The following is a 12,056-nucleotide window of genomic DNA, read 5'->3' as shown; positions in this document are numbered from 1 at the left end:
ATAATAGTCAGACAAGAGCTTTGGGCGTTTAATGACTACACCTCATGAATCCCCAAGAATTTGATCCGTGTTACCGTACTAAACCCATCTGTCACTGGTGCTCAGAATAACATTTCACATTTTCCCTGCACTTAGCCTCACCGTTACTCGATCTTCATGATCCTGGGTACCTGCAGGGATGAAGATCGCGGACAAGACAAGGGACATCTACCAAACAATTTTATTTCACACATACGGAATGTTAATTCAATGCCCTTTCATTGATCCTTCAAATACAAAGGGTTGCAAGGCCTATGCCTCAAGCCATACCTTACCGAACTACTCACACATGGAGATCAGATCGCATGAAGAAAACATTGAAGACCACATCTTGAAGATTGTTTGATTGCAAATATGTCTTACAATGGTTGCCTTGTGCGACGCATGATTACAAGTAGGAACTAGAGGGAGTTGGACTATGGTGGTGATGCGGTTATGATGGAAATAGCGGCGGCTAGGGTTGATGAGAGGGGATGAAGATGGTTCTGTTCTGACTTTGCTCGACGATGTTCAGTTGACATTTTGGCGTAGCCCCCTCTATAAAAGTTGTTCAGGTGGACGAGACGCCACAGAATTCACGTCATACGACCGCTCATACGAGCACTTGCGGGCATATGAAACGTCGTCTTTTGTGTTGTCTTCATTGGTGCGCTTCCTAATGATTTCTTCTATCTTCATTTCCACTCCTTTCCATGTTCACGCGTGATTTTTTTTCATATTTAGCCCATTTTCTGTGAAAACACATCAAAGACAGGATTTGTGGAATCATTTGCATTCATCAGGCATTAGGTTGTGTTTGGTTGAGCTGCATATTCTGAAAAAGCTGCTGTGGAATAGCTGGAGGCTGTTTGGTTAAAACGACTGTGAAATTGTAGATGTGGCTGTGAATTGTCTGTAATGCCCCTGAGACCCGAGTGAGTTTGTTTATATGCTGATTGACTGTAAAGCAGTGATATATATACATTTGTAGGTAACTGAACTATCATTTTTCAAAGGAGAAAAATTACAATTCAGGCCATTCATTGCTAACATATACGCAAACGACTATACTTTGATGTTGCATAAAATAGATAGTGATCCCATAATATTATTACAAAACACATGCACCATACAAAACACATATCGTTCACATGATGATGACCTCTGTCAACATAGCTAAACTTATGTTGCCATCGCTAGACAAGCATCGGCTATCCTACTACGAATATTTTTCATGCTATCTTCGTTCTCCTCCTCTTCAACCGGATCAGCTTGTGTTGGTGCCACCTCTCGCCGTAGCATTGGAGGTACATACTCATCATCGGCATCACATTTATCAAAAATTTTGTCACGCAACTTGCTATCACGAATGAAATTATGCAATGCCATGCAAGCAATGATGATATGCTTCTGTGTAAGAGGTGAGAAACTTGGGACTCCTTTCAATATGTGCCACTTCTGCTTGAGCACCCCAAAAGTACGTTCAACAACATCTCGAAGGGATGAATGTAGAAAGTTGAACACCTCATACTTCCCTTGAGGTGGACGGTCACGACAAAGACGGAATTCCGATAGATGGTATGTACTCCCCTTGAAAGGAGCAAGGTATCCCGTTCGATTTGGATATCCGGAGTCCACAAGATAATATTTCCCTGAAAATGTACAACAAATTAGCGTCGCACATAAGAATAGAATTACCGATGGGATTTTTTGTTAGTATGTTATACCTTTGGGAGGTACAGGAAATGAAGAGAAATGTGATAATGCATGATTCAAGATCCTGGTGTCATGTGCACAACCCGGCCAACCCGCAACCACAAAAGTAAACCTCATGTCAACGTCACATATTGCAAGCACACATATTGCAAGCACATTCTGAGATGTAAAACCATGCCGACATCTATGGTTAACCGAATCATCCGCTGGTACTGAAACTGGCACATGTGATCCATCTATTGCACCAATAGCACCTTTGAAATGAAGCCAGAAACGTTCATCTTTAATCCTTTCATGCTCATAGCTAAAAGTAGGATCTGTCGGTTTGATGATATCTTTCGCTAACTTCCGCAAACATAACAGAACTTCCTGCAACTTTGTATGAACTGTCCAAAGTGACCGTACAAAACGGTTCTCAACTTGAGCGAATGATTGAGGGCCTCCAACGATCCATAAAAACATGGCCAGTGACTCAATTGAGGAAACATTAGTGGTTGATGTCAAACCATATGTAGAGACAAGCAAATCATGAAGTGCCATGAAAACATCAGTGCTCATCCGAAACATTTTATAAAAGTATTGGGGACGACCATAACACTCCATGACCCGTTGAAGTCCTGTTTGCTGAGGCAATCTGTATATTTTGTTCAAGTACCGCTCAACATAGAGGTTACCTAGGTTTCCCATGATAGCAACCTGCTTCCCAAGTTCAGCTAGAACTTTCAATCCCTCCTGGCCCTTTTTGGCCACTTCTTCCATCCTTGAATCCATCTACACAGGAACATGAATATGTTAAAATACAATCATGGTTCCATCATGGTCAACAACTTAAGAAATAATTTTAACAATATGTATACTGCTGGAAACATAAACAAATATTGTTCACAACACAATCATGTCGCGACAAGTGAAATAAATATGGTTCATAACATAAGCAAGCATGGTTCCAGAACATAAGCAAATATGGTTCACAACATAAGCAAATATGGTCTACAACAAATCACATTTGATCCACAAGACCACGACATAACCAAATATAGTTCTAGAACATAAGCCTACACGTGCTTCAACATCTCCCTCTCATGCTCCCTCTTCAGATAATCAAGCCTCCCTTCTTTTGTTTCAAGAGCATTGAAGATTTCCCTAAAGTCAGGCTTCACCATAAGAGTGAGTGTTGTGTGCATGAGAGTAGTTTCTTCTTTGACACCACATTCTTTCACCATCTTCATGACCTCTGAAATGGTAGGGACATGGTTGGTTGGCGCCGATGATGCCTCCACACTTGAGGTTATCTTGTCGACTCCACTTTCTATCTTCTGACGTGTCTACTTGTAAAACCGTAAGAAGGGACTCTTTTCATCCTTATCCTCATTTACATTAGAGGGTTGCTTGCGCTTCTTGCTTGCACTTGGTTTCTTCAAAGAGGACAATTTGATTTCAGCATTATCTTATGGTTTCTCCAAAAGAACTGCATTGTCATCACTTGATTCATCGGAGGAAATATCTCCAGCACAAGAAGCACTAGCCCTAGTGACATGTACATTCTGAAATATGACATGTAAATCTTCAAGGTGCTTTGGTCCGTGCTTTTTGAACTTCAAATGGTTGCATTTCTTTTTTGTCCTCTCCTGGCATCTCTGAAATAATAATAAGAGTGCAGGTTAGGTACTGCAATCATATAAAGAATGTCAATTAAAAAAAATGCAAACTCTTACCACAAGATGTTCGTCCCACCATTCTTTTGAGCAATCAACGGTCCCCTTTGCATCATTCCATCCAAGTCCAGTAGCTTCATTTTTCAGCTCCATGAACCAAACATACTCATTTTTTATTGCATCCCATTTGTTCTTGAATTTATCCTTGGGATACTTCTTTCCCGTTCTTGCTTCCCATTTCTCCAAAACATTTTTCCAGCCCTTCTTGCTTAGATGACCTAATGGTCTATTTCCATTTGAAACCTCTTCTCTCAATATATCAATGAGTTTCTTCAAATGGGCATCATCCCACACAGCCTTTTCAGTCATACTTCAGTCAAGAAAAAAGTGACATAGCACTAAATCAATATATATGGTCCAGCAAGCAATTGCATAGCAATCTGCAGCAAGCAATCATGGAATGTAGAGCAAAATGCAGCAAGTATTCATCACTGTACATGAACACACGACAATGTGCAGCGATACTATCAAAATTTCATCGATTTCACATCAATATACAACAATATGACAAGCAATATGCATCATCCCATCAAAAATTCATCCACTTTACATCATAAATACACAACAATATGAACGAGCAAAAAAATCATCCTATTTCTACTTGTACAGGAGTTGGGAGGGGTTGGGGATTGGAAGGAAAGGGGCGCAGTACCTTGCAGAATGGAGGGAGTAGGTCGCGCTGGAGTTGCGGGAGGCGTCGCCGGCGGCTGGGCGCGCAGCGGTGGAGGGCCGGCGATGAAGGAGGGATGATGTCGCGACGGGGAGGGGCCGCGGGGAGGCGAAGGGAGGAGGTCCGGCGGGCAGTGGACGAGGGAGGAGGTCACAGCGGGGAGGCGGCGCCGGCGGCTGGGCGCGCGGCGGTGGAGGGCCGGCGGCGGTGCTGGCGGCGGCTAGGAACCCTAGCTGTCGCTCGGGTGGATGGGGAGAACGAGGGGTGGTGTGTGCTGCTGGATGTCTCGCTCGGGAGGAATAGGCCCAATCGTTTTTCACTTGCGAGTGGCAAACGTGGGTAAATACTACTAAACTTCCAGGGGACAGCTAAAAGTGCACGACTAAAGTTGGGGGTCTCGCTGCTGCGAAAATACACTACGGGGAAGCACTAGCTTTTGCTACTTCTGCTTCTCTTTTCTCCCCCTTTGTTAGCTTATAGCTTCCAAAAGCCAGAAGTTGGCTGCAAAAGCTCAACCAAACACAGCCTTAGTAGCAATATCAAAACAAATATCTCAGTTTTAATGAAAATATCTTGGTTTAAACAAAGGGTGAATGAGTGTAAAAATATCACTCATCACCAGGTCCACTATCGTCAGAGCGCACCACGCACCCCCAGCGCTGCAGCCCCTCCACGCCGCCGCTCACAACCCGTGCCTCCGCCGCGAGGTGCTGCCGCCGTGTCCTGAGCCAATGCCGTGCCGCCGCCCGACCCAGAAAGTCGGCGTCCTCCGGTGTCGAGTGGAGAGGGGAGCACCCCACCGCAGCCAGCACTGGCCGGGCTTTGCCCGACAACACGTCGAGGCGGCAGGGAAGGGAGGGGTGAGAGGAAGGGGGCTTTCGAGGCGGCGCTAGGGTCCCCCACCCACTGGCGCTCGTTAGAGCATTGCCGGAGGGGGAGGGGAAACTTCCTTTATATCAAGCCACCATGTTTATCTTCGGTTTGCGGGAGAAAGTGCGTCCGGACCGCCTTGCAGCGTATATTTTTATTCATCCTTTTAAAATAATAAAAGTGCACAAAATATAAAATATGTTTAGGAATTTATGAAATTGTTCACGAGTTAAAGACGTCTTCCCTTCATCCGGAATTAGTTGTTGCTTGTTATGTTTGAAGTGTTTTTATATATTTTAATAAATATCAACGGATTAAAGAATGCTTATGATTTTCAAAAAATTATCATGATTTAGCAAAACATTCATTATTTTTTAGAAAATCAGAAAAATAGAAAAATAAAAAGATAAAACAAAATAAAAACCCTTTAAAACTAGAACAAACGTAACATACAGAGAAAATAGAAGATAATAAAAAATCTTTTACCTAATAATAAAGCACGGAGTGCTTCTGGTCGTCTGTCGTGCACTTTTGAACCCCCTTTATTTTTTGTAAATTAACCCACAGTACATGTTTAAGTCACAACCGAATCGTTTTTTACATTTTCTTAGAAAATCCCCTGACGTTTTAGGTAATCAACCCGTCATCCATATTTAAGTCAGTCGAACTATTTTTTTTGTTTTAACAGAAACTTCTCTGACTTTTCAGTTAATCAATCTACAGTTTATCTAAAACAAAATTATTCATATCTTTTAAATCATAATTCTGATTTTAACATGTTATATATAAAATTTGATTAGAAAAATGTGTAGAATCTAAGTATGATGTTATTTTCAGCCATTAAATATTTCCAAAATATTGTTTTGGTGCACACTTAATCTATGGTGCACGGTCCATTTTTTCGTATCGGCGGCAATCCGAATTACAAATAAACACTCATTAAAACCAGATTCAGAAGAAAGAAAACATCAATAATCACACATGCACACCTCTGAACAACATATTTTCCCATCTTATTCCGAGCGAGTGTGCGTGCGCGCGCGAGAAAGAGACGCGTTAGGACTAACCCCATTCAAACGCATTTTCATTGTGTAGGCACTGAGGCCACCGCCGGCAACACAAATATGATGCCATGTGAAAATAAAGGACGTGGACCTATTAGGTCTTGAGTCAAGATCATTGGGTTAAGAGCGTGTGTTATTTCATCTCCAGTTGCAACGCACAGACTCTTTTGCTAGTAAAATTAAACGGCTGAAAACTGAAGAAAAAACGATATGGAAAACTGGAAGAGAAAACGCGTACTGCGGTACGGAAAAAAAACCCGAGATAGTTGGGCAAGCCCATTACTGTTCGCCATGTGCGTCGAATAAAAATTTAGCCACTGTATTTTTACCGGGATGGGCAGTCGATAAATTCACAGCGCGGCCTATATACACCCCTGCGGTGTTGGCGAAGCCCTCAAAGAACGGTTCTGTGCTTAAGGGTTTTGCTGCGAGGGGCGGCGGCCACGAGCGCAGGCGACGAGTAGCGGCGGCGGCGACGACGACACACGACGTACGGCGGAGGTCCGAGGTGCGGCCTCTGGCGCCTCAGCACCGGTTGCCACCGCCAGCAGGCCAATCACCGCCGCCTCCTGCAGCTAGCAAGCCAGCCAGTGAGTGCCCTTGGTCCGTTCGTTGAACAGAAGGATTCTCTAGCTTGTACTCGACTCCGTTACGGTTTGCTTGAATCCTTCTGTTCAAGCAAGTCAATTCTGTGGAGTACTTTATTTTTTACGTTTGTTTGAACATTCTTCAGTGAGCAAGCGGGCTAAGACGGCAGAGCCGGAGTCGCAGACCACCATTGTGGGCTCTTCTGCCTTCCAGTTCAAAGTAGACTACGAGCAAGTTAAGCAGCTTCCCACCGGCAAGTCCGTCTTCTCCGATGCCGTATCCGCCGGTGGGCACCTGTGGAGGATTGAGTGCTTCCCGCGTGGGGTGAACGAGGCCGACAGGGAGTGTGTTTCTATCTTCCTCGAGCACATGAGCAAATCCAAAAGTGTTGGGGCATTCTTCGAGGTCTTGATGATGGGCAGGGACGGCAAACCATGCCTGTCTACGTAGGGCATTTGAAACCTTTGAGATCACGGAAGACGGCGACACCTTTGGATGGCATCAGTTCGTGAAGGGGACTGTTGTGGAGAAAGATTACTTGGCAGGGAGACACGTCACGTTTGTGTGCGCGATCATGGTCGTCGATGACAGTACTATTCTCAGTCCTATTCTCGTCCCATCTTCAGACATCGGGACCCATCTTGGCCGTCTGCTAGACCATGCTGACGGGACGGACGTGTCATTCGTCGTCGACGATGAGACATTCCGTGCACACCGAGCGGTGCTTGCTGCCCGCTCGCCGGTGTTTAGAGCAAAGCTCTTCGGTTCCATGTCTGAGGCTACAATGCCATCCATCACGCTGCACAGCATCAAACCCGCAACATTCAAAGTTATGCTTCAGTTTATTTACACGGATGAATTGCCCGAGGAAGACGAGCTTCAGGACTCTTCTGCCCAGATGTTTCAAGATCTACTCGCTGCGGCCGATCGGTATGCACTGGACCGACTGAAGATTATTTGTGCTCAGAAGCTGTGGGAGAAAGTGTCTGTTGAGACAGTTGCAACTATCTTGGCTTGGGCTGAAACCTACAACTGTCAGCAGTTGAAGAATAAGTGCATTGACTTCTTTGTGGTGGAGGAAAATTTCAGGAAGGTCATGTTCACTGATGGTTATGGGTTGTTGCTTTTGAAATTCCCAGCTATTATTGCTGAGCTAAGGAAGAGAGTTTAGGACATAACATAGTGAGATCGTCTCCATGTGTATAGTTCAGGTGTTCAAGCAGAGCTGGGGTCCTGAGATTGCAGAATCTTCTTCTTAGCAGTATTATTGGGCTTAATTGCTACTGAGCACTGATAGAGATAAATGAGGTGAGGAGGAGGATGTTATCAGATAACTGAGATGCAAAGTTGCCAAATGAGCAGCTCGTTTATGTTTTTACTTCTCTGTTCTTTTTGCCGTTTCGTGTCCTGAAGCTACTTTTGCTACTCTAGGGAATAACTATCTAGTGGCAAACTTCTGGAGGATTAGTGTTTGCGTAGTTCAGTGTGAATTTCCCTTCCTTGGTCCATCTGATATAACCGGAAGAAATCAAACAAGGAATATTCAAATCCAAAAAATATGGAAATCGAAAAATGTATTTGGCAACCCTCATCGTTTTTGCAAAAGCGCCACACCACCTGGATGCCGTCCATTTAAACCCGACGCACGCGACACGTTCCAGCGAGCCATTTTGTTTTCTCTGTCGCTGGTGTGTGGGCCATCGCTCCACGCCCGCTTCGCTCGAACCGTCTCCCCCGTGATGCGCGACTTAACTCCCCCCTCCCCCACCACTCGCCCCATTTCGTTTGGTAACCGCGCGCCCGCTCCGCTCTCTGGTTCTCTGTCGCTCCGCCCCCGCTCTCTCTCCGTCGACGGCGAGCAGCGACGCCTTCTTCGACCGATTCTCGGCGCTAGTGTTCTGTTCCACCGGTGAGTCTCGACTCAATCCCCCTCACATCCGCCCCCAGTAGTTCGTGCTCTGTTTCTCGATGCCGTTAGTGGCGGGATGTTCGTCGGGTTGGTCACATGTTAGAACAGACGAGGAATGCGTCCAATACGTTCAATTCGTGGTGCAGTTGCTATTTGTTAGCCCCTGTTTGGCATGCATATCGTTTTACTGCTTAATTTGCCGTTTTCGATTTTGTGGGTAGTTGCCATCATTTTTGAATTGATCCCCTCTGCTACACGGTTCGATTCTGATTTCTAGGGTTTTCTCTAGATGCAAAACCATTATGTCTCCGTTCATGATTCGCCGCCGTTATTCTATGATGATTTCTGTCGTTATTTTGGTCGCCGGTAGGGTTTGGTGCGGGGATTTTACAACCAGTCTCCTCACTCTGTATCTGTGTTGGGCTCCGTTTTATCATGCTCTGTTCATGCTCTTATGGTTGCAGTGAACGCATTGAATTACCACCTGTATAATTAGGTTGCTAGTGAGAATCCCATATTGTTTGTGTTTTTATATGCAGTTCATCTCGTTTTGTGTGTAGGCTGTCATGATGGATTGTTTCTTGTAGCACTATCAGTGGTGTCTCGTTTCATGATGTATTTTGTGTTTCTAACTGATGGATGTGCCATCATTTAACTTACCTGAGCTTTAATTGTGAATATTACCATCAGTGGTGTGAATAATTTATCAGGAGTCCACCGTAAAATTTATCATGTCACTGATTTTTTAATACTTAGTGTTATGATGTCCAATATATGTGTTTGTGTGTAAGTTGTTGCCATCCCTAATTTGCATAAGTTATCTTACCCGATACATACATTTTATCAGTGTATCATAAGCAAAAAAAATCAGGTATTCAATATCTAGTAGAAGCACACATGTCCTTATTTTGTTTTCGTCCTTCTCTGTTGTGGATGAGTTATCTTGTTGTATGTTCACAAGCTACCAATGTATCATAAGAATATGTGTGTGACTATTAATTCAGCAACTATGCATCCTTTATGCTCACTTTTTTCTCTTTGTTATTCTTGTGTGTCAGGTCACAATGCCAAGGAAGCGCAAGTTAGATGGTGACTTTGAGGAGGTGAACCCCTTAAAGAAGCATAAGCCTCCCGCAGATCGGAACAGGGCTTCTCCTAGTGCTCTTGTGACTACTTGTAAGGACATGTCAGATGAGAAAATGTCCGCGCGATTGATGATATGGATTTCACTAGTCTGCGGAATATCAAGTGTGATAATCTGTTCAATCGGCTTTCCCAATGGCTTGCTGGTCTATATGACCCTGATTCCCGTGAGGTCGTTGTACCTGGTCGCGGAAGGTTACCGGTCAATAAAGAGTCTGTGCATCGTATAATGGGTGTGCCCCGAGGTGATATTGCGGTGGATTTCAAGGTTCCTACGTACAGATGCACATCTTGAGCTTGCGGGACATCTTTTTGGTGATTTTGGACAGGCTCCTAAAACTGTGGATGTATTAAATCTTATCTTGAGCACTAACCGACATGATGACAATTTCAAGCGCTTGTAGCTTGTGCTTGCTGCCAGCACTGTGATGGCGCTGACGACTTCCAACAAGATCAGCACCAGATGGTATCCTGTGTTGGTAAGCACATCTGGCTATCTTTCTAGTTCACACTTTTTATCTCTTTTCTTTTTTGTTTTTTACCTGGTAACTTTTTTGCTTCTTAGTCTGATGATTATGCACATATGCACTTGATAACTTTCCCTGATTTGGAGTGTGGTAATTTCTGTCCCTTGATTTTTTATGATCTGAAATGTGGTAATTATGTAGTAATGCACCTGATAATTTTTTCTGAAAGTGTGGTAATTATGTAGTAATGCACCTGATAATTTTTCTGAAAGTGTGGTAATTATATAGTAATGCACCTGATAACTTATTTATGCCTTGCAATATGGTATTTTTGACTTTCTTCTCAATAATGTGGTAATTTTGTACTTATGTACTTAGTGATACAATGCTTTAACAGTGTTGTAAGTGTTTACTTATGTCCCCTGCTAACTTGTGTGCATACATTGCTCTATTGTTTCATGTGTTTTTTTTTCACAGCAAAACATTGGCAATGTAAAAAACCTCAACTGGTGCAAATTTATTGCGGATCAGCTTCACAAAGCCCTTTCAAAAGGAAAGCTTACGACGGGCTGCCTCCTATTCTACAATGTTAGTCCCCCTATTCTTTTTTGTTCCCATGTTTTTTGGGTTGTATATCTTATTCCACCAAACAGCTAGATGGTAATGACCTTTTCTGTTTTTCCAGCTTCTGTATATAGATGCTATTGACTTAACTGGCCTTGGTATCATCTTGCCTAATGGTCCTTTTTCAATTAATGTGTGGACGAATGAGTTGGCATCTAAAGTTCTCCGGATGGATGCCCAGATGAACAAGCTTTCTTATGGGAAATTACCGGTAATTTGATATTGTCATTTTTCTTACCTTCTATGTATTTCCATCTGTTTTATCACGATTTTTATTAGTTTTTTATCATATTTTTCCAGCTTAAGCCCCAATATGGCCAAGACTATTGCTTGTTTGGTGGCTTACAAGGTCTAGATAAATTCATGCGCGTTCATGCACCGCAAAACTGTTTTGAACATGTATTTTACTCTTATTTGTGCGTTTGAATATTTTTCTTTTCTCTTTCCTGGTAAACATTATTATAAAGACCTGTTAACTTTTACTGTTTCTAGGATGGTAACTTTTTTTATAGTTTGGATTCTCACTTGGAATAACTTCTTATGAGCTTATCTTTGTGTGGTATTTTTAGTAGTTTTTGCATGGTAATTCATGTCTCTCACAACCTGATTATTTGTTTTTTCATTCATGTTTTTGGTAATTCTGCTATTGTGGGTCGCTTTTCGTCTGGCATGGTTGGCCTCCTGGGTGGTCTTGTTAATGAGTTCATGTCCTTGGATGACGAAGATAGCTCATGGATGTCCCGTGTGTTAGAGAGCCAACTCAAGGGTTTATCTTCTGCTGCCGGGAAGACTGCAAGCACCCTCCTGCATCCCGCTGTAACATTCCAAATTTTCAATTTGGTATGTTATACATAGATCATCATTGCATATCATGTTTTATTGCATTTTGACAAATCCTCGATAAATCCTAAGCAACTCAAGGACCCTCGGAGAGAGTTGGGGATTTTCTCGAATTTTCATATTTGATTTTCGTCAAATTATAAAACGAGGATTTTGGTTTTAATTATTTTCTCTCCGGAAAAATATTTCATTCTAAAAATAAACAAGAGGAGAAAATATGACTTCTCCAAAACAATTGAAATACTGGAGGAAAAATGTTAAAATCTTTTATTGGAATTTATTCGGATTTTATTTGCAATTTTTATTGCATTAAAAATTATTGCATGTTTTCAAAATATTTATTTTTAGTTAAAAAAATGTTCACCCTATTCTAGATTTTCTAACTAGACGGGGAAAATTTATTTTATATTTTTCTGATTTTTATTTATTTTT

At 42.7% G+C, this 12,056-nt stretch overlaps 1 protein-coding gene and 1 pseudogene across 1 annotated transcript; one reads left to right on the top strand and one right to left on the bottom strand.

The window, feature by feature from the left end:
- Positions 1-2,632: 2,632 nt before the first annotated feature.
- LOC120970296 (L10-interacting MYB domain-containing protein) lies at positions 2,633-4,465 on the bottom strand. Its single transcript, XM_040397493.2, has 3 exons — positions 4,102-4,465; positions 3,450-3,759; positions 2,633-3,371 (listed from the first exon to the last, which is right to left on the bottom strand). The coding sequence occupies exons 2-3, from the start codon at positions 3,756-3,758 to the stop codon at positions 3,183-3,185; spliced, it is 498 nt and encodes a 165-aa protein (XP_040253427.1). The 5' UTR covers position 3,759; positions 4,102-4,465; the 3' UTR covers positions 2,633-3,182.
- A 1,921-nt stretch (positions 4,466-6,386) lies between these two features.
- LOC109765813 (BTB/POZ and MATH domain-containing protein 1-like) lies at positions 6,387-7,812 on the top strand (annotated as a pseudogene).
- Positions 7,813-12,056: the final 4,244 nt, after the last annotated feature.

The sequence above is a fragment of the Aegilops tauschii genome, chromosome 1, assembly GCF_002575655.3.
Source record: "Aegilops tauschii subsp. strangulata cultivar AL8/78 chromosome 1, Aet v6.0, whole genome shotgun sequence".
NCBI classification, from domain to species: domain Eukaryota; kingdom Viridiplantae; phylum Streptophyta; class Magnoliopsida; order Poales; family Poaceae; genus Aegilops; species Aegilops tauschii.
This window is presented reverse-complemented; position numbering and strand designations above follow the sequence as displayed.

Bases quoted from the DNA above. Each gene is read 5' to 3' on its own strand.
- LOC120970296 (XM_040397493.2), bottom strand. From the start codon at position 3,758: ATGACTGAAAAGGCTGTGTGGGATGATGCCCATTTGAAGAAACTCATT. The intron at 3,372-3,449 runs GTAAGAGTTTGC...TTATTATTTCAG, and splicing joins GGTGGGACGAACATCTTGTG to AGATGCCAGGAGAGGACAAA.